At 54.9% G+C, this 21,680-nt stretch overlaps 1 protein-coding gene across 7 annotated transcripts in view; it reads right to left on the bottom strand.

Moving 5' to 3' along the window:
- KMT2D (lysine methyltransferase 2D) overlaps positions 1-17,516 on the bottom strand; it is a 39,224-nt gene extending 21,708 nt beyond the window's left edge. For 5 of the 7 annotated variants that reach the window (XM_072765387.1, XM_072765390.1, XM_072765391.1 and 2 more), the window contains exons 1-28: positions 17,199-17,516; positions 12,825-12,910; positions 12,447-12,573; positions 12,054-12,277; positions 11,822-11,931; positions 11,491-11,653; positions 11,034-11,199; positions 10,820-10,934; positions 10,524-10,681; positions 10,172-10,317; positions 8,253-10,034; positions 7,051-8,159; positions 6,480-6,593; positions 6,012-6,122; positions 5,281-5,385; positions 4,109-4,290; positions 3,765-3,929; positions 3,564-3,673; positions 3,420-3,467; positions 2,331-2,552; positions 1,981-2,100; positions 1,778-1,891; positions 1,427-1,557; positions 1,198-1,345; positions 935-1,000; positions 648-758; positions 333-470; positions 143-227 (exon numbers count right to left, since the gene is read on the bottom strand). In XM_072765387.1, the coding sequence (XP_072621488.1) occupies positions 143-227; positions 333-470; positions 648-758; positions 935-1,000; positions 1,198-1,345; positions 1,427-1,557; positions 1,778-1,891; positions 1,981-2,100; positions 2,331-2,552; positions 3,420-3,467; positions 3,564-3,673; positions 3,765-3,929; positions 4,109-4,290; positions 5,281-5,385; positions 6,012-6,122; positions 6,480-6,593; positions 7,051-8,159; positions 8,253-10,034; positions 10,172-10,317; positions 10,524-10,681; positions 10,820-10,934; positions 11,034-11,199; positions 11,491-11,653; positions 11,822-11,931; positions 12,054-12,277; positions 12,447-12,573; positions 12,825-12,873 (6,119 nt within the window). In that variant the 5' untranslated portion in view covers positions 12,874-12,910; positions 17,199-17,516. The remainder of the gene's footprint in view (positions 1-142; positions 228-332; positions 471-647; positions 759-934; positions 1,001-1,197; positions 1,346-1,426; positions 1,558-1,777; positions 1,892-1,980; positions 2,101-2,330; positions 2,553-3,419; positions 3,468-3,563; positions 3,674-3,764; positions 3,930-4,108; positions 4,291-5,280; positions 5,386-6,011; positions 6,123-6,479; positions 6,594-7,050; positions 8,160-8,252; positions 10,035-10,171; positions 10,318-10,523; positions 10,682-10,819; positions 10,935-11,033; positions 11,200-11,490; positions 11,654-11,821; positions 11,932-12,053; positions 12,278-12,446; positions 12,574-12,824; positions 12,911-17,198) is intronic. The other 2 variants (XM_026000240.2, XM_072765388.1) reach the window with 2 other exon arrangements.
- Between the last annotated feature and the right edge of the window lie 4,164 nt (positions 17,517-21,680).

The raw sequence follows: 21,680 nt of genomic DNA, 5'->3' as shown, positions 1-21,680 counted from the left end.
CCCCAGGTCACTAACTAAGGAACAGGGGGGAAGTGTTGCTACAGCAGCACCCAGGAGTCCAAGGTCCCCTCCCTTGGCATGGCCCCAGTGGGAGGGAAGGGACAATAGGGACTGCCCACAGAAGTTAGGCATAGATACCAACCTAGAATCCAGAAATGGGGACTGGCAGAGGCCTGGGTAGGAGTCCATTGGGCTGCTGGAGGGGAGATTGCCCAAAGGGAGTCCACCTACAAGAGGCAGAGGATCAGAGAAAGGGGGCAAGACACCCGTCCTGGGGGCAAGCCTGGACAAACCTGGCCACCCAGTCTTCACACCACTCCCAGCCACATCACCTTGGAGAAAGGGCCTCTGCAGCGGTGTACGGCTACCATCTGGGCCAGGGGTTCCGCAACCCAGGTGCTGCTCTCGTTCAGAACCCAGAACATCCTTGAAGAGCTGCTGCAGGTCCTTGGATTCCATCTTTGGCAGTTCTGTGGGGGGTTGATGAAGGATGCTGCTGAGGAAGACTGGGAATTTGAGGGGACACCCCAGGAAAGGTGCCCGGGACTCCCCATTAAAGCAGCTGTGCAGATGGTAGTCCCACAAGTAGGACCTTCTTCTCCCACAGAGGATGCTTATATCCGAAGGAGTGTGGGCCATAGCCTCACCTTCTGTGGGAATCCTATCTAAGTCAGAGCTAAGCATCCCTTCACCCGGAGTGCCTGGCTTCTCGGGGTCACTGGGCACTGGGGATGCCTTCACACCTCCATCTTCAGGTCCTGCAATTGCAAGGAGACACCTGTCAGCCACAGACAGTGTAGAGGCACCACACTGGCCACCCTGAACCACAGAGAGCATGAAACAGTTTCCAGCCCCCAACCCAGATCGTGCTTAGGGGCAAAACATGTTGACAGGCAAAACCAAGACAGGACACGTTCTTCCCAGCAGCCCTCACCTGGTGTATCAGCCTTGCCCTCAGGGCCACGGGATTCTTCATCTGCAACATCCGGACCATCATCTCCTATGAGCAACAGTCCCCGCTCCAGTCAGAGATGCCCTACGCTTCATGCCCAGAATGGGTCCCCAGCTCCACAGGCCAGGGACTTGGCCCACCCTCAATTCCAGGAGACGAGCCTGTTCCCTACCAAATCCCCTCACCAGCTCCTAAGCACAGGGAGGTTGGATCCCTTCAGATCACTTCACCCCGACATGACTGACCTTTCTGTGAGGTGGGGAGCTCCTTCCTATCTGAGCCTCCATCCCCTTTGGTTTTTGGGGTTCCTAGGCCAAAAGTTGGCCGGCCCATCCCAACTGCAAAAAGGGCCTTCCGGCTCAGGTCCAGCAGCTCCTTCCCAAAGAAGGCTTCCTGAGGGAGGAGGAGGAGAACTGGGCTTCTTCATGCTCTGCAGAGCAGGCCTTCCCTCACCCCACAGAGCCTCAGACCCACCTGCAAATAAGCAGGAAACATGTCTTCCAGTTTGCTCTTCTTGCGCCCTCGCCTCTGTTGCTTCTTTTTCTCATCCCCATCAGCTAAGCTCTGGTCCACAGGGCCCTCAACAGGCAGGTCCACAGGCATCACTGGGGACAGAAGGGAAGATGTCAGCCCCTCTCAGGGAACACCAGGCATGCTGCTCCCAACGCACCTGAGGGAGGCTTTTGGGCTGCTTTCTCCCCAATGTCAGTTGGGTCCACCACCCTCTTGGCCCTACAAGTGAGCCCTCACCTCCCGGGCCTCCCTGGCAGTGCCCCATAGTTCCTGTGATCCCCACCTTCTCCCAGGCCCCACTGGAGCCCTCACCCGTCTCACCCTCGTCGGGCTGCCCATCCCCACTCAACACCTCCGCCTGTGCAGCAGGCCCCTTTTTCACACGTGTGTGGGATTTCCGCTGTCGCACCATGAAACCACCGATGCCTACGAGGAGGCAGAGCCGAGACTGAGAAGCCGCTGGGGGACCTGGTAAGCTATCCCCTGCCACGCACCTCCCCATCCCAGGGCCTCACCAGGCCGATAGGGTTTGCGTTTGCGTTTCTTGCTTTCCTCAGTCTCTTCTCTGCCAGGCTCCACGTCAGGGCTGACGGGGCCCTCCAGTTTCATTTCACATTCCATGTGCTCCACGCCACCTGTGTACGGGCACAGAGAGAGAGGGAGAAAGATCAGAGACATGGGCCCTTTTAACCTTGTCATCCTGCCACCCAAGAACAGAGTGCCCAGTGCCTTGCTACAAAGCCATGTGGCAAGACCAACAGTGGCTCCAGGGGGACTGGGAGAGGCAATGCTGCCCCAACCAATGCCCTACTCTCACTGACACCCTCCCACTACATGGGCACTTCCTGAGATTCCCCCGCCTGACCTTCACCCTTGAGCAGCTCATCAGCGTCCAAGTCCCCATCCTTCTTGTCATCAGGACCAAGGGCATCTGAGGGCTCAGAACCCTCCAGCCCTGCCTCGCCTGGGAGGCCAAGCCGTCCTCGCCGCTGGCGCCGCTTGTGCAGGGGTGACATGGTAAGGTTACGCAGCACGGCCATGCCCGTTTCTGTCAGCCACACGCCCTCGAAGCGAAAGTACTGAGGCTCTGCACAAAGGGGAAGAGCATGTAACCCCTGGATGGAGGCCCCAGAGAAGCCAGAACTCTAAGTTTCAGCCTAAGTCCCCAGCTGGGACAAAACCAGCAAAAGACAGATCAAAGTGAACACTGGCGCATGAGGGTTGGAAAGGACAGGCCACTGACAGGTGCTATCTGAGGCCTGAGTTCTCTTTCAGTGACCCGGAGGGGTTCATGGAGACCGCTACTACAGAAGCCTGACTTTGCTCATGACTAACACTAGCTCACCAAATATACTCTCTAGCTGCCTGGGCCTGCCGAACGCCACCAAACAGTGTCCCAGATGCCAGGAGCAGGGCCCACATGCTGCTGGAGGAGGCAATGGCCACAGCCTCCTTCACTGAGGAGAAAAAGTTCTATTCTGTGCTCTCTGAGGTGAGAATCTGGAAGTGCGAAGGTCATGCTTGCCTAGCGGAATGAACTCTGCCTGGGAAGATGGAGGCTTTTGTTCTCATCATAGGTTTACCACTAACCTACTGGCATGACCTTGAGCAGACCACTCAACCTCCAAGGATCTTAGTTTCCTCCTCTGAAAATGGGTAGAGGAAGTTGGGGGGGGGGGGGCAGGGGCTGGAGCTGGACTAAATTTTTTTTTATTTTTATTTATTTATGATAGTCACAGAGAGAGAAAGAGAGAGAGGCAGAGACATAGGCAGACGGAGAAGCAGGCTCCATGCACCGGGAGCCCGATGTGGGAGTCGATCCCGGGTCTCCAGGATCGCGCCCTGGGCCAAAGGCAGGCGCCAAACCGCTGCACCACCCAGGGATCCCCTGGAGCTGGACTAGACGGTGTCTAGGTCTCCTCTGGCCTTGGCATTGGGGATTTCTGTGACTCACCTGGCTCTTTCACCTTCATAGGCACCAACTCTGGAGGTGCGACAGGCGCTATGGAAGAGACAGACAAACCAAGGCAGCTTGAGTCCCAAAGCAAGACCCCCCTGCCCTGACCCCTCACCACTCTCCCCAGCACTTGGCACTCACCAGCAGGCTTTACTACATAGGGCTGGCAGGAGACACAGTCAAAGCCCTCATCGGCCGCCTGCTCCACATCATCCTCCGTGAAGAGGCTCTCGCAGCCAGCATGCATCCACCTGGAAGAAGGGAGACCACAAGAAATAAACCCAGATAGTGCAAGGAGAAGAACAGGGTAAAGGCCTATATAGGGGAAAGGGCCATCCTCACCGTTCACAGTGGCGGCACTGGATTAGCAGGTCCTCTTCCACGTATGGGGCGTGACAGATAGGGCAGGTCACCAGGCTGGCGCAGGGGCCGCAGTGTGTGTAACTATTTTGCCATTCACAGTGGAAGCCAGGGGAGGCGGCCCCACACTGCATACAAGACACACACCTGGTGGAAGCAGAAAGACAGACCCTTGGTACCTAACCTTCCAGAGGCACCTGGAGGCACCTTCACACTGAGAAGCGAGCAACCAGTCCTGCCTCCTAAATCCAGCCTCTGCCATGTTAGCAACATCACATCCCTCCAACATCTCTGGCCCAGGCCCCCCAAGATCCCGGTCTCCTTACCACTTGCACTTCCAGCCCCCCTTGGGCACGGTGAGCAGTGGCGGGTCCAGGCAGTATGTGTGGTAGCTAATGTCACAGTCATCACAGAGCAGCAGGCGTGAGGGGTCCGAGGCTTGGCCACACACCTCACACACGATGCACTCCACGCAACGCCAGCCCTTTAGCAGCATCACCTTGGTGATCTGGTGTGGGAGATGCCAACTTCTCAGGGTGTGACGTACAGGAAAAGATCTCTTAGGGGAGGGTGGGCCTTACAATGCGCAGAGCTGGAGGACCTCGGTGCCCAGACCAGACCTCCATCTGAGCAGAGGAAGGCTATACAGAGCACCCTCACCCCCAAAAGCAGTGGTTCTAAAACTAAGGCTCTCAGGGATCTCCACTGGTCAGAGAACAGCCTCACCCAGCCATTGCCTCACTACAACCTTTCACTAGCCAAATCCCCAAAAAGACTATGGGAAGAATTAGGTTGCATTTTCCCCAACTTTTCTTGAATGGTTAGAAACCGCTACTGCTTAAAGTTCACGAATGTTAGCAGTGAACAAGTTCATGGGGATCCCTGGGTGGCGCAGCGGTTTAGCGCCTGCCTTTGGCCCAGGGCGCAATCCTGGAGTCCTGGGATCAAGTCCCACATCAGGCTCCCTGCATGGAGCCTGCTTCTCCTTCTGCCTGTGTCTCTGCCTCTCTCTCCCTCTATGCCTATCATGAATAAATAAATAAAATCTTTAAAAAAAAAAAGTTCAATCAACATTAATGAAAACCCCAAAGCAAGTGATCACATGGGGATCAAAACCAGCGCCTTCTCTTTGTAGCCATGTGCTTGTAATTTTGATTTCATACTTTATCTCCAAGCCATATCATGTTTTCTATTAGTCAGGTTTTCCCAGCATATATGATAGATTAAGTTATACCAACAAATCACTGTCTACCACAAAGAAACTTAATAAAGACCACCATAATTTCCAGAGTACTTTGTTCCAAGATGAGTTTGATAACCACTAGTGACTAATAAATAACTTCTATGACCAACAGCCATTTTAACTAGTGTGACCAGGTGTCAACTATACTCGAATTTAAAAAAAAAAAAAAAAAAAAAAAGTGACCAGAATAAGGGCCTAAGATAAGAAATAACTGACCCCATTCCATAGCCCAAGCCTCCTGGCCCTTGAACTCACCTTGCTGTTGACACAGTAAGGGTGATAGCACTGGGAACACTGGGAACAGGCAAGGAGGTGGCCCTCTGCCCCCCGGCCAAAGCTGCCACAAACCACGCACATGTCCTAGAGAAATACAGAAACCTAAATATCCAACCTGGTCTCTTCATCTCACTCAGTCCCAGCGACCAACTAACACTAATCTGAAAGGAGGGAGTCAGGGAACCAAAAACCACCCCCCATCATCAGGACACTTAGCCATCACAGGCCTGGTCCTTCCTAGCGTGCCTTGCTCATCTGACCAGGGAACTGAACTGGTACATCCCGACTGGGTAAAAGAAAGAGAAGTCAAAGGAAGGGAAGAAAGTTAAAGACTGGTCAGGATGAGAGAGGAACGTATCTGACAAAATTCTATCAGCTTTGAGATTATTCGGGTGAGAATGTACATTAATTTCCCTAGGCCATAAGCTCCAATGCGGCGGAGGGCATTTCTTGCCTTTTTCATTGCTATACCCCTTGCTTCTAGCTCAGTGCCAAGCTCAGACTCCTCTGAGTCTAAACAGAAATTTGACAGATGGACAAACGAATGAAACGTGATCCTGGTTCACTGTCTGTTTTCTCATTAGCCGAATATCCCCAGAAGTAGGTCCTTGGTTTTCCCCATTTACCGTCCCACCAAAATACGCACACCCAATGCTGGGTTTGGCAGGTCTCAGTGCTGAGGATGGGACTACACCAGTCAAGTACGGTACCTGCATTAGGACAAACTTGTCTGTGTTGGAGAAGAGAACCACAGTATTTTGCATGGTGTCGTCATCGTCGTCTTCTTCCTCTTTGCTGGGAGAGCTATCGATATCAGCAACCTTACAGGCAGAGAGTTGTGGCAAGTGAGGCAGCTAAATCTGCCCCCACTAAGCTGCTCTCCTCTTTGGTGTTGGGGGAAGGAGTGAACCCCTGGCTAAGATGAAGGCCAGGAGCCAGGACTAAGAAGCAGAAGAACACCCCAGCTCCCAAACTGGGCCTCAGCCCGACAGCAGAGATTTCAGAGAAGCCTGGGGGCCAGGTGGACAGAAGGAGCACAGACATAGCTGGACAGGCCCTAGGCTAGCAGGCAGGTAGGTAGGTAGGTGAGCGTGCAGGGGACTGGCAGGATTTAAAGGGTGTTTAATCTTGAAGGGACCAGCTGAAGCATGTTTGGGAAATGGGAAGCCTCTCCTTACTACCAGAGTCTCAATGGAAGAAGTAGTTGATTTTAGCCGGGCCCGTCCTCTCCCACGTCCTCCATGGGCTCCTCCACGTGGCCGGCGTCTTCCTGGGAAACTACTGCTGCGACCCTGAGTGAGGGAAGAGGATGGTTACAGGAGCAAGTTGGGAGCTTGCGATCCTACAGCGTAGGGGGAGAGAAGAAACAAACGGACAGAGCATGATAGGTGCTAAGGCCCAGGAGTCCCGGCCAGGACAGGGGAAAAGCCAAGCTCTCGGACAGCAACAGGCAGGTAGCTCCGGTTCAAACCATTCCCCTGTCCCAAGGAGAAAGAGTGACCAACATGGCACAATGAGAAAAACACTGGCCAGAAAGACTTGAATTTCCAGTCTGTACTCTGAGTAACCACGAACCCGTGCAATTCACTTCCCCCTCTAATGTATCAGTATTCCCCTTAATGAAGTAAGAGGACGAACTGAAGAATCTCTGCGAGTCTAGGATTCAATAAAGCCAAGTAGACAGTGACACAGGTCAATATCCTCAAGGGTGGCATCATGACCACAACCAGTGGCTGGATAGTTTCTCACCTGTTTGATGCGGGAACGAGCCGGGGAGCTGCGCCGCCTCCCCTTGTCCCCCTCGGCTTTGCCTCCACCAATTGCTGTCCCAGCATCACATAGTAGCGAGTCGTCAGTCTCTGGCAGCGAGTCAGTACAGAGCCGCAGGGAGCCCTCATCCCGGGCTGGACTAACGTCTGTAGATACCCCCAGCTCCATGGACAAGGAGCCGCCCCCCTCGGGGTCGGGAGAGCCTAGCAGGGGCTCTGAGCCAGGAAAACTGGCACTGGCATCACCCTGGCTCAGATTAGAGATCTCATTAACGATGTCGGATTTGATGAGAGTGGGTGGGGTAGGGGCCACCGGTACACGTGGCTCCTCTTGCTCTTCACAGGGTGAACCCTGCCCTGCCTGCTTGCCTTCTGGGCCATAGACCTCCATAGGGGTCACGGGGGCCAGCTCCTCGGGGTCCAGGAGCACAGGGGAACCCTTAAGTTCACTAGCCAAACTGCCAGGGGTCTGTCCAGCCTCTGGCTGTGAACCAGGAGTGTCAGTCCCATCCAGAGGGGCTGTGTCTTCCCCCAAACCAGAGAAGTCATCCAGAGCTGGGGCAGGGCTGGGTGCGGGGCAGGAAAGGTTCCCCATGGGCGAGGGGAGAGGACTAGTGGGGCTGGGTTCCAAGGCTGGACACTCAGGTTCTGGGACTTTCTCAGTCTCCATCTCATGCGGCTCAGCCTCATCTGAGACCTCCACTGCCTTCTCCATGGGACTCAGTGGGGAGGGAATGGACAATGGCAGAGCAGGAAGAGAACATTGGGAAGGAGGGGAGTTTTGGGGAGGAAGGGAAGGCTGCAGGAGTGGAGAACACCGAGAGGGAAGGGGCTCCATCAGGATGGGAGAGGCTGGTCCCATTGGGGAGCCTGGAGATGGGGGGAGGATCATAGGGGGCACAGGCTCAGGGTCAGTGCAGTTAGCTTCTGGTGGAGGGCTGATGGGCGTCTCAAGGATGGGGGCAGCCAATGGCGACTCAGGGTCACTGTCCCCTTTGGCACCAAAGGGGTACTCTAACTCCCCCAAAGGAGACAGAGCCGGTGGGGCCACAGCTGTGATAATGGGTGAGAGCGGAGGAGGAAGAGGATCTGGAGAGAAAGAGAAAAAGGGAGGCTCTTAGATTAGACGTGCCATAAAGAATTAAGACTGTCCCAGGTAAGAGGGTATTAATATCCCCTTACCTGGTGGCATCAGCTGAGGTGACAAGGATGGCTCCCCGGAGGGGGACAACGGCAACTCCTCTGGTAGAGGGGACAGAGGTGGTTCCCCAGGCTCAGACAGGGCCGGCTCTCCAAGCAAGGGGGATAAAGATGGCTCCCCAGGTGGGAGGAACAAGGGCAATTCCTCAGGTGCAGGGCATAGGCCTGGCTCCTCAGGGGGCTCTTCAGGTCGAGGGGACAGGCGCGGTTCCTCAGGTCGAGGGGACAGGCGCGGTTCCTCAGGTCGAGGGGACAGGCGCGGTTCCTCAGGTCCAAGGGACAGGCGCGGTTCCTCAGGTTGAGGGGACGGGCGTGGCTCCTCAGGCCGGGGGGACAGGCGCGGCTCCTCAGGCCCGGGGGACAGGGGCGGCTCCTCAGGCATGGGGGACAGGGGCGGCTCCTCAGGCCGGGGGGACAACTGCGGCTCCTCAGGCATGGGGGACAGGCGTGGCTCCTCAGGCCGTGGGGACAGGCATGGCTCCTCAGACCGGGGGGACAGGCACGGCTCCTCAGGCCGGGGGGACAGGCGTGGCTCCTCAGGCCGGGGGGACAGACAGGGCTCCTCAGGCCGGGGGGACAGGTGCAGCTCCTCAGGGGCAGGGGACAGGCATGGCTTCTCAGGCCGGGGGGACAGACGTGGCTCCTCAAGCCAAAGGGGCAGGCGCAGCTCCTCAGGCGCGGGGGACAGGCGCGGTTCCTCAAGTGAGGGAGACAGGCGCGGCTCCTCAGGCCGAGGGGACAGGTGCGGCTCCTCAGGCCGAGGGGACAGGCGCGGCTCCTCAGGCTGAGGGGACAGGTGTGGCTCCTCAGGCCGAGGGGACAGGCGCGGCTCCTCGGGCTGAGGGGACAGGCGCGGCTCCTCGGGCCGGGGGCAGAGTCGTGGCTCCTCAGGCAGTGGCAACAGGGATGACTCCTCTAGCGGTAGGGTCACGAGTAAGTCCTCCGGTGGCGGAGAAGCAGGTGAGTCTTCAGGCGGCGGGGAAGTCGGGGAGTCCTCAGGCGGTGGGAACAGGCGGGAAGCCTCAGGTGGAGGGGATGTGGGGGACTCTTCGGGTGGTGGGGACAGGGGAGATTCCTCGGGTGGTGGGGACAGGCGTGACACCTCAGGCAGGGAGGACAGGCAGGATACCTCAGGTGGGGGGGACATAGGCGAGTCTTCAGGTGGTGGGGACATAGGCGAGTCCTCAGGAGGTGGGGACAGACGGGATGCCTCAGGTGGTGGGGAGAGGGGAGACTCCTCTGGTGGAGGGGACAGGGGCGATTCTTCAAATGGTGGGAACAGACGAGATGCTTCAGGTGGCGGAGACATGGGTGACTCTTCAGGTGGCGGGGACATGGGTGACTCCTCAGGTGGTGGAGACAGGCGAGATGCTTCAGGTGGCGGGGAAGTGGGCAACTCCTCAGGTGGGGGGGATAAGGGAGACTCTTCAAATGGTGGGGAGAGGGGTGATGCTTCAGGCGGTGGAGACAGGGGCGTCTCAAGTGGGGGAGATGGGGGTGACTCCTCTGGTGGAGAGAACGGCGACTCCTCCAGTGGAGAAAAAGGTGATGATTCAGGTGGAGGAGACAGAGGAGACTCCTCAGGCGGCGGAGAGAGGGGTGATTCCTCCGGTGGTGGGGACAGACGCGATGCCTCAGGTGGTGGGGATGTGGGCGATTCCTCAGGTGGTGGGGAGAGGGGCGACTCCTCAGGTGGGGGCAGCAGTGGCATCTCCTCGTTTAGGGGGACCTCCAACCGGGGCTCAAGTTGGGCCCCTGCTCTCCCTGCAGACATAACACACTAGGCTCCCACCTAGCCCAGCTCTACTCCATACAAAGTACAGGGCCTGGGGCAAAGTGGAAACTGTCTCTTGCCGCAAACCGGCAGGAATTACTTTCAGGGACCCTCAAACCCCACTCACCTAGTGGTTTGGCTTCACATTGCAGGGGCCCCGGTTCCTTGGGTTGCATGGAGGTCACGTGCCCACCCTTTGGCTGCCCTTGGCATGCAACGTACAGAGCTTCGGGCTCGTCAGTGGGGGTATCGCCAGGCTCTAGGGGTGAGAACCTGCAGAGGGTAGAGGGAAGCAGGCACCGTGGCTCTCGTCAACTATCAACCCCCCAGAGAGCACCCTGGGGCGAGGCATGAATGCTATGGATCCTACTGCCCACCTTGGGGCTCTCCTCTCAAAGTCAACTTGCTTTAACATGTCTCCTGCCAGTCTCAGTACTTCCAAACCCCCATCCCTCTCTCTCCCGGGCCATGCTACTTACCTGCTACAGACAGGGGGATGCTGCTCAGCCACAGAACCGAGAAGCTGTCCTCCCTGGGCCTTGTGACAGCGGTGACAGAGTGAGTAGTTTTCAAACCACTCAGAGTTGGGATTCAGCTCTGCTGAGCCTGCCCCACAGGCCCGGCATACCCGGCATGCCTAGGGGAAGTAAGTGGGCAAAAGAGGCACTGGTCAGAGAACAGACCAGAGGAGCGCAAAAGACTCCCCACAACTGAGAAACAAGATGTTATAGGAGGCAGAATGAAGGAGAAGAAGGCAGACCCGGAGGATGTTCACCTTGCACTTCCAAGAGTGAGCTGGCAATTCCTCCATTGGTGGCTTGAGGCAGAAGGTATGGTATCCTTTGTCACATGTCTCACAGACCAACATCTTAGAGTCATTCCCAGGTTTCCTGCAGGGACACAGGGCACAGAACAGGGTCATTCCTCCCCTCATTTTCAACCCGAACCTGCACTTCACCTAAGGCTTCTCTCCTGCCCCTTATTCTTACCTGCAGGCTTGGCACACTTTGCATTCAGGGCACTGCCAGCCAGCACGCTTGCGGGCGGTAAGAGCAGTGTCCAGGCAGGCCCCGTGATAGTGATGCCCACAACTGGTACAGAAGAACAGGTCACACAACTCCCCTGGCCCCTCGCATACTGCACAACGAGCCTCCTCTATGGTGGGAAGAGACAGAGAACGCGGGTCAGCTACGGATTCCTCGCAGGACTCAGCACAGTGCTCTCTACATAACAGGCATTCCATAGACACAGAATGAACAAACAATAGTTACTGAGAATCTGCCTAATATAAGCCAGGCACTCTTCTAGGCACTGCAGATACCATGGTAAACAACACAGGCAAAGTCCCTGTGCTCACAAAGTTCACGTCTATTTTAGTGGCACATACACACACTGCTCTGCAGAGCACAAAACCCCCTGGGCACACTTGGCCAGAGGACTTCTTACCCAGATGTGCAGCCCCCTCACTGTGCTCCGGGCATAGCAGCTGCAGTGTTTTCATGGATAAGAAGGAACCGCTGGCAGTCGCACAAGGGAAGTGGTAAAGCCGTGGACATCCGGGTGAGCGGCAAGGGATGGAGGCACCGAGCCTGGTGCAGTGGGAGCAGCGCTGCCAGGGTAGAGACAAAGCGTCAGTACCAGCCACTCTCTCCAGAGCAATAGATCAGGTACTAGCTCTGCCTCTGTCTACCCACTGCCCTTCCATTCTACCCCTCAGAAGCCCCCAGCTCTGCTCGCTCTGCCCTTTACCTATGCAATCCCTTGGCCCCAGCCCCACCTGTGAGATCCCTGAGAAGATGGCCTTGTCCACACCACATAGTTCTGGGCCCTCCTGCCCCCATACACCTGCCGACCACGCAGCACACCAATGGTGAGCCCAGCAGGACCCTTTAAAATGGAGAGGGATAAACAGAATGCAGAGTTAGCAAAAAGGTAACTACTGGCTCAGGACTACGCAGCCCTTACCCCATTTCCGGCCCAAGTCAGCTACCCCACCTCCCCTCACTTACCTCCAGGTTCTCCTAGGTGGGCAGGTGTTAGGCCCTCAGGGAAACCAATCTGTGACAGGTCCTCACTGGGCAGCACTGCCTCGTTGGGCCCTGGGTTCCCCCCAGGGGACACCACTGGACACTGGGGCCAGTCAAATGGCAACTCAAAGCGCCGTAGTTCCCGCTGCCCATGTAGACTAGGCTCCCCGCAGTTACAGAGAGCACAACGCCGCACTGGACCCCCACTGTGGACATACAAGCATCAGCACCATGCCAGGCCCCTGCCCAAAGACAAGCCTAACATCCCCATAATATGCCTATGATTCCCAAACACTCATCTTCCTCTAGAAAGCCCAGACTCTCAAATCAAATCTTTGTGTCCCTTTATATCCTCATTTCCCCCAAACTAGTTACCTGCAGTCCCGGGGAGGCTCCTGAAGCCTAGGACCTCCAGAACTGGGCACAGAGACCTCCCCCACATGTGGGTTGGGAAGGTCTGGCTCAGTGGTGCCTGACTCCTCAGAGGCTGCAGGTCCATCAGCTGAATGAACAGACAGAGAAGCATGTATCAGCCATCATCCTCTATATAACACTAATCCACTCATCAGACCCATGAGATTAACCAAAACCCTCAGAGTGATGGCAATTTGACTTTTGTTCCAAAGAACAAAGTCCTTCAATTACCTGTCTATCAGACAGACTTAGCTCCAGTCCTTGTGCCAGCGCCAGAAATGTAAGGTTGCCTGGGAAGGGCAGAAGGCTGCCAGCAAACCCAGAATTTGCCCTACTCACCTGCCGGTTCTGAATCTTTATCCTCACCAGGCGGCTTCTGGCTGTCCATCCCTCTCTCCGACTGGGCAGGGCCCTCTCGGGGAGACCTGTCAGGACCAAAAAGAAAGATCTATATGTCTAGTAAGTCTCCCCAACTAAACACTTTTCCCAGAATCCTAGGAGGTATAAAATAGCTATTGCTAACTAGACTTTACAGAAAGCCAAGCAAAGCCATACCTACAAACTCCTGTTCTAATGACAAGGAAAGTCTTTCTCCCTAACCCTTATCCCACTGCCTACTCCCTCCCCAGATAAACACATACCCTATTGTCCCACTCTGGATTCCCAGGGGATCCACTCCTCTTTCCCCCTTCCTACCTCCTGCGTAAGAGTTCCCAAGGCAATAGCATCCAACTAGAAGCACATCCAATCTATATCTAGTACCACCCTTTGCCCCATGGCTGAGTTCTTGGTTCTTGGTGGGCCCTATTCCCAGGCCTTTTTCTTCAGATTTCAAGTCAGCTACCATCCTAGAGGTATGTCAGTGCCAACCCAAGGGTAGTTAAAACTCAAGAAGTCTGAGTACAGTCAAAATCCCTCTCCCAGAGTCAGAGTCTGAGGTCTTGCAGGATAGAGAATACATTACTGAAACTAAAGCCCAGTGATGGATGGATCTCGCTCCTACTTCCACTGGTTTCAACCAGGAGATCCCAATCATAACAGAAGAAACTCCCCAATTTCCCAATTTCCCCCCATTGCCCATCCAAATCCAGCTCAGGCCCCTGCTGAGACTGAGCTCAGGATCTCACCCAGCCTGAAGGCCTCAGGTCGTTGCCCTTAGCAACGCCAACTGCCCTTCCTCCTCAGATGTCCCTAGTAGTTAACAGAAGTGGGCCTTAAGAGTTACTGAGCATGTGTAGCCAGGCTTGAAGCTAGGCATGCTGGGAGTTGTAGTCTCAGGAAGCACACTGCCACTTGGAGGAGTTCTAAACCAAGGAGGACACAGCAGAGCAGAGTAGCTTCCTTCCTCTTCCGTCAAGCAGGGTTTCCACACACACTATGGGGGTGGGGGGTAGGGGGTAGGGGGTAACGGTCCCCTCTTCTACAATCTGCCTGCCTATACCACAGCCAAAAGAAACACACTAAAGTTATACCTAAGAGGGTTTAGACCCACTCTTTGGGCATATTTTCCTAAACCTTAGAGGGAACTAAGCACAGTACAAAAAAAAGAGAGAAGTGAAGAGTTACAGAGGTGAGGAAGAAGAAAGACATCTTACAGGAGAAGGGAGAAAGAGGTGCCAGCAGCTCTTAATGGGAAAGGGTAAGGACTTAAGTAGAGAAAAGAAGTATAGTGTTGGTAAGGATAGGGGGAAGGTATACATGGGAAGGAGGGAATCCCTAAAACAGAACTCTAAATAAAAGTTTGAGATATTTATCTCTCCCACCTTTTCCACTCCTCTCATTTAACCACAGGGACCACACCAACCTTAGACAACTATCTCTTGCCAAACCGAATACCCCAGTGGTTGGCCACTGGGGTTGAGTGACTGGGGCAGATGAGATGGGGAACTCAAAGGTCCAGGATTGGCGAATCAATTAGCTAAGAACCACAATTATCAGTCCTCTTTCCATGCATTCACACTCCCATCTCCAGAGACGGGCAATGCGCTCTCTGTGACATATCACAGGAAAAGAAAATTTGTTTTACTTTTTCTCCCCCTCAAGTTATCAGAATCCACTAGACTGGGAAAGACACAATGTTACCTCCATTCCCAGGTCATCTCTTTCCCAAACCTGCCACACAATCACACCTGAAAGGAAAGCAGGGTGGTCATCTGGCCAGCCCACAGAAAAGTTGCTCTGGAACTTCAAGGCGCCCTTAGCAGCCACAGTTGGGAATTAGAGGGGTTAGAAGTCAGGGCACCAGGCAGGCCCCTCTTCCTAGTCAGTCATTCAAGGCCTGACCACACCCAGAGACTTCAAAGTTGCCTAAATGTGTACATCCTACTGTATCTTACCACTACATGCCCCCAAAGGTCCTCCACAGCTGTGCTCTCAGAGTTAAGGCCAAAAGAGTCACAAACAGTAAGAAATAAAAAGCAACAGTGATAATACAGTAGGTGGGAGGAGGACTGCCTCACACAAGGCCAGAGGGACAAATTCCTCTGCCCTCCCCCGAGCGCAGCCCTCTCAAGCTGGTAGGGCTGGCAGTGCTCAGGGAGGTACAGAAACCACCTTCGTCCAGCCTTGGAAGACAGAGTACCAACATCCTCCAAAGCCAGAGCCTCATTCATGGGGCCATGGAAGACAGACCCAAGAAGCAAAGAGTAGTATCCTCCAAGCTGTACCAGAAAGAATCTAGGGGTACCTCCAAGAAGCCTGGGCTCTTCTCTAGCCCTGCAGTCTAGCAACTGCACCCTAATGCTGAGTCCCAGTTCCCAGGTCCCTGAACAGATCTAAACAAATAAAGACCATAGGTTCCCCTGTCCCATCTTTCACAGCCAGAAACACACACACACACACACACACACACACACACACACGCCAAGGGCTTTTTCCCTAGATCTAAACTGGGTTAATGCCTAGCCAGGCTTCCTCTGGGGAACTAGAGATCCCAGAGAAGTATAGATCTAGAGAGTAAAACTGCACTGGCTTCCCTTAGTCCTGGGCCTAACAGGCCCAAAACAGCAAGTAAGAAGTCATGGATTCATCTCAACCCAATCTCCCTGCTGCCTCCATCCCAGACCAATAGTTTAACTCCATTTTCCCAGCCAAAGGGGAAATGGAGGCTTGGAGAGGTGAAAGGCTGAAACAGGCCCTTGAGTGAACAGCTCTTCTTCAGGACTCAGGACTTCCTGGTTCCCAGCCTGAGAATCAAACCACACCTCTCCCCACCCCCATTTTGGGCCGGCCCTCCAGGAAGAATCCAAATGGTAACACTGGCCTCTCGACCCTGTGGACTGTCTCTGGGTCATCCTGGGGTTAGCCACAGCTAACAAGGAGAGGTTTCTCCTAAGGAAGTTCTTCGGGGACACACAACAGGAGGCATCCTCCTGAAGAAGCAGGGGCAGAGAGTGGGGGGTGACAGCTAGCCTCACTCCACCACCCCTGTAGCACCTCTCACCGCAGGGTTACCACCCAGAAATCGTTCAAGAGCAAAATCCCCATTTTTTCCTTTCCAAGACCAGGCTCGAAGAGATCTAGCCTATGTATGTTGGAGGGGGTGGAGTGAGGGAGCGAAACACACCAGCCAAATCCCTGCTGGGCAGCATGACAGCTGTTGAGAGGGGCTGTCCCAGCCCAAGGCCCAGAGGCATGAGGCTCATGCTGCACCCTTCATGCACTCACACACACACCCCTTCTCCCTAACACCTCCTGCCAGGGTTGGAAACACAGGCTTCAGGAGAAACAGCTCTCATCAGGTCATTTCTCCTCCAAAGAGGAACAGGCCACCCTATTCTGCAGGCTTGGGGCAGGATCAGAGGACCAGTTAACATTCCCTGATTGAAAAGGGTTGGAGAGGCCTGGGAGGAGCCTGTGGGATTGGCCGGGGACTTATGGGCAACCAGCTCTCCACACTAGGCCCAGAGAAAGCGGGAGACAAAAGCCATTTTTTGCAGCCCACATTCGCAGGGAGCAAATCTCAACGGCCTCCTCTATAATCCCCTAGAGATTATGTCCATCCCCAGAGGAGGGGAGGCAAAGCAGGCTAAGACAGCACTAGGCCTCGCTGGGGTCACTTTGCCAGGCAGGGGCAGTTTAAAGTTGAACAGCAAGGCCAGAGCTGCCCCCAGCCCCGCCTCCTTCTTGCCCCAGCCACCCAGTTCATCACACTAGGCAATTTCCACACACTCTCCCCCTTTGCACAGTGAAACAAGGCCTGGTGAAAGATCCAGGGTTCCTGGAGTCTCCCAGTGACTGCTCTGGGTGCCCGGATGGGCCAGAACAACCTTAAAGTCCAACCTGGCAGTAAGTCTGACCTGGCAGTGGCACTCTACCGTCCCTCCCAAAGTTGTTCTGTTCCCAAGGCCCACAAGGAACCCTGAGGGAGAAGCAGCCAACTGGGATTGGTGCTGGCATCGGGGCCTGGGTCCTAGTTTAGCAGAGCTTCCCCCCAACACAAAAATAAACAGGCAGAAAGGCGATCTGGCCAGGTTCCCAAACTCCCGTGGTTCCCTGAACCCCTAGTCTTTAAAGAGGCACACCCCAGACACCAGGCCTCAGTTCTGCCCCGGCGACTGGCTCAGGTTCCCTTGACAGACCCTGCCAAAGGAACCCTCCTCAGCTCTGGCACCCCTTTCTCCAACCTAAAGGCCAGCTCCGGCCAAGATAGTCCATCTGGCCATGCCCCCAGTCCAACCCTTTCTGGGCCCTGGCCGGGCAGACTTCACTCACCTCTTCACAGGGCGATCCAGAAATCCTCATCCGAGAACATGGCCAGAGCCCGGGCCGCTCCCCGACCTCCAACCGCCAGAGCGATCACAGCCGCCCCCCGCACGGGGGGGCTTAAGGGGGCCAAGAACGGTAAATCCAGGTCGGAGTGGCCACCCTCCTCCCCCCCCCAAAAAAGCAAGAAGCCAAAGAAGGGTTCTCTGCCTCGGGTTCCAGCAGTTTAGGTTTCCATGGACAGCCCGAGGGCGGCGAATCCCGAGCGGACACAAAGAGAGCACCGGTGGCTTTGATCTTGGGCGAGCAGGCTCCGCATCCGCGTCGCCCGGCGGCCTCTCAGTCCTAGGGCCGGGCCAGCGCCCCGGCCGCCCGCGCTGGGCTCGGGCGGAACGTCGAGGCTCTCCAGATGGAACGTCGAGGCGCCTCCCCAGCAGCCCGGAAGGAATGCCGCGCCGCCCCGCGCCGGGCCCGGATGGAACGTGAGACCCTCGCTGGAGCGCCGAGCCCCTCTCCCCGCCCGGGCCGGCGCCCCGGGGCCGCGCGAGCTACGGCGACGCGGAGCCGGCGGGGCCGCGGGGCTGAACCTGACACACACCCAACGCCGGGCTCCTCGGCCCCGAGCGCTCGCCCTCTGAGGCTTCGAGCCCCCCACCTTCTGCTCCCCCCCGGGGAAGGGAGGAGGGTAGGTGGGCGAGGAAGAGGAAGGGGCGGGCGGTGCGAGCCCTCTGCCCGCTCCCCTCCGGCCGCTCCAGGCCCTGCGCTCGCCTCCCTTCCCCTCTGGCCTCGGGAGCTGCCCCGCCCCCGGCCTGGCCGGCTCTGATCGGCGGCACCCTCTCGACCCCCGGCTGGCTGTGATCGCGGGGGGCCTAGAGGTGCATGGCCCAACCCCGGCTCCCGGCACCGGGGGGTCAGGAAACTGAGCGGAAAGTGGGGAACGAGGCAGCCATTTGCAACCGGAGAGGAAAGTAGTGCAGCGCGGCGCCGCTCCGCCTCCCCCCCTCCGCCTCCTGTTCGGCCGGTAGGGTGGTTCCTGCGAAGGGGCTATTTCCTGGCCCAAGAGCTCGGCAGCGGTCGTGGAGATTCAGGAAGCCTCCGGCGCCAGATCCGGGGGGCCCTTTTGCCTGGGGAACCCCACTCGAGAAGCGGAGAAAGGAGAAGACGCGGCCCTATTTTGTGTTGGAGCGGAGCGGCGGAGGGATACGGCCCTCTCGGAGGAAAGGTTGTGACTCTGCAGTTCTACGCACACGCTGCGGGATCCCTCCGCCCCGGGTTAACCCCGACTGCGCCGGGCCGGCCGCGGGGCAGACACGTGGGAACGAAGCCCCCCTCTTCCGCGCCCCGGCCCTGGACCTGCCTCCCTCTCCGCGCGGCTGCGGGAACTAGGACTCCGGCCACTTTCTAGTGCCGTTCCCTCGCGGTTCTCGGCCCCTGGAGCCACCTGCCCCCTTGCCTTGGCCAGGGGCAGCCTTTCGCGGGAGGGGGATGGAAGAAGAGCCAGGAGATTGGCCGCTGCTCTGCATCCTGGGAACTGGAGTCCGCAAATGGAGAAAGTGAGGCACGGCGCCTGGCGCTGCAATGGGTGGGTTCTTGCCACGTTCGGGGGCCCAGAGGAGAGCGGGACGAGTCCCCAGCCGTTCCTTCTGGCTCTGCAACCCCCTCGTGGGGAAAGAAGAGTCAGTGCCCCCACAGTCGCCACACGCACCTCCCCCATCAAAACATAAATGTGGAGTTTCCTTCCTTTCCCGGGTGCTCCCGCTCCCCCCCCCACCCCCACCCTCAGTCTTTCTCTCGGGACCTCCAGGGCCTGTGTCCCCTTTTTTAGTAAACAGAGAGGACGTACCTTGGAGCCCTCCTGCTACCTGGCCGGAGTGCTGTTACTCTAGCCAACATCCCAAAACACTACTTACTTACAGGCATTCCCCCATCGACCCCCATAAAGTCTGGGTGAGAAGGGACTGGAATGCCTTTTCTGCATCAGCTGTAACCGCGGACGAACAGGAGGAGACAAATTAACTATGTGCTAGATACTTTATACATTCTTAGTTATTCCTCACCCTCTTTATGAACTATGTGGAATTAAGTCTGTGATGGTGAGATCGAGGCAAAATGAAATAGGTAAAATTTCCCAGTGAACCACATTGAGTGACATCCATGATTCAAACCAATGGCCATGTTTTTCCTAAGATTATATATATATATATATATATATATATATATATATATATATATATATATATAAAATAAAATTATTTTAAGGAGGATGTGGAGAAACAGGCAAATCAGGGACGGGGGCTGGCTTTGTGGGAAAGGGTTTACAATGTTGTCCGATAGAATTTTCTGCAATAATGGAAATGCACTACAGCTACACTGTCTAATTTGGCTTAGCTGCATGTAGCTGTTGAACACTTTGAAATGTAGATGGTGCAACTGAGGAACTTTTTAACGTTAATACTAAAACTTAAGTAGCCATATGTGGCCTCCATATTGGACAGTGCAGAAAACCTAAATCCCTACCAGCCAGGTTCATAGGAGGGATCAGAAATAGGCAATAGCCGGTGCTAGCCCATGCTAGCATCACGTACCCTGCCTGCACTGACCATTCAGGTTTATTTCAACAAAAAGTCCAGCAGTGACCCCACACCTGTCTCAGCTATACTGAATAACCAAGACAAGGGACACCTGGGTGGCTCAGCGGTTGAGCATCTGCCTTCAGCTCAGGGCGTGATCCCAGGATCTGGGATCAAGTCCCGCATCAGGCTCCCTGCGAGGAGCCTGCTTCTCCCGCTGCCTGTGTCCCTGCCTCTGTGTGTGTCTCATGAATGAATAAATATTTTAATTAATTAACGAAGACAAGAGTTGGAAAATAGGGATACCTGGCTTGGCTCAGTCAGAGCATGTGATTGTTTATCTCAGGATTGTTAAGTTTGGGTCCCAAGTTGGGTATAGGTATTACTTTAAAATAAAATCTTCAAAAATAAACCTTTTTACAAAGTTGGATAATGTTAGGTCTCTCCCTACCTTCTACATCCAGAAACAAGGAGGCTGACCTTCACCAAAAAGACCTCCAATAGCACTATAGCCACCATTTAGGGTTTATTATGTTTGACTGTTCTAAGCATTTCATATATCACCTCAATTTAATTCTCACCTCAACTCTGAAGGTTGAACTATACTTCATAAATAAGAAACTGAGGCTTAGAGAGGGTAAGGGACTATACAAGGTCACACAGCTAAGTGGAAAAGTATTCCAACCTAGCCATTAACTAATATTCATTCTTCTATCAGGCCTTTAAGATTGCTTGATACACTTTTAGAAAATTTCAAACAAGTCTGTCTTAGACCTCATGGAAATGGCAGCAGGGCAATAGATAGCCTATGATGAGTATTTCAGGTAAGATGTGGAAAAGGACCCGATTTTAACATAATAAAAAAGAGGGTGGTGACAACCCTAAAGAGAATCCCAAACTACTGAGATTGCTGTTTGGATAATGCCCCTTCCAACAGCTCTTATTTTTTACATTCTAGTTAGATATGGAAAAGCAGCTGGCAGCACTTTTGAAGACTGGCATGACAATCTCCCCAACTGTAAGCCCAACTAGCCTAGAGTCAGGCACTGGCAAGGTCACAGCTAAGACTTTGCCCATCCTCCCCATCCTCCCACCTCAGGCTCCCTCAGGTAGCAAGAGAAGTCTGTGTCTCCCTATGAAGGATACACTATTCCAGCAACCCTTATAGGTCCTTAGAGGAGGTATTAGGCCAGTTAGGCCCTAGGTCTGGTGGGGGTGGAGGGTGAGCAGGAAAAGGCGAGGCAGATAGGACCAATCCTTCCTAGCTGAAATGTCTATCCTCCTACTGGGATGGCTGGTCAATAAGAAAGAATAGAAGTAGGGGTGCCTGGGTGGCTCAGTCAGTTGAGCAGCCGGCTCTTAATTTTGGCTTTAGCCATGACCTCAAGGTCATGAGATAGAGCTCCCAGAATCTGCTTGAGTTTCTCTCTTTCTCTGCCCCTCCCTTCCCTGGGCTCAGGCATACTCTCATCCTCTCTAATATAAATCTTTAAAAAAAAAGAGAAGCAATACCCTTTGACACCTAAAAAAGTGGCACAATTCCAAAGATGTAAAGAGTATGAAGAGGTCACCAATGGTAGGAAAAGACCAAATATCCATTTAATGAAAGGCTCTGAGGACATGGGGAGCAGGATTGATATACACCAGGGGCATTATTTCTTATTTTACTCAACTCTCTTCGAAAGCCAAAATCCTCACCAACACTTTAGTCCCTGCCTCTACACTCCTTCTTAGTTATTACATCCCTATGATGAGGAGTTTCCTTCCTCCCCAAACCTTAGCCTCTCTGAGTGCCAGCCAGCGAATGCCAAAGCCCCAGGAGGGAAGCTAGGTCAGCATGTGGAAACTGGCCACTAGAGGGTGGTGTTTCTGTACTTAAGGGGATCTTGAGTGTGCAATCTTGGATGGGAGTGGCAGCCAA

The sequence above is a fragment of the Vulpes vulpes genome, chromosome 8, assembly GCF_048418805.1.
Source record: "Vulpes vulpes isolate BD-2025 chromosome 8, VulVul3, whole genome shotgun sequence".
Lineage (NCBI taxonomy): Eukaryota > Metazoa > Chordata > Mammalia > Carnivora > Canidae > Vulpes > Vulpes vulpes.
This window is presented reverse-complemented; position numbering and strand designations above follow the sequence as displayed.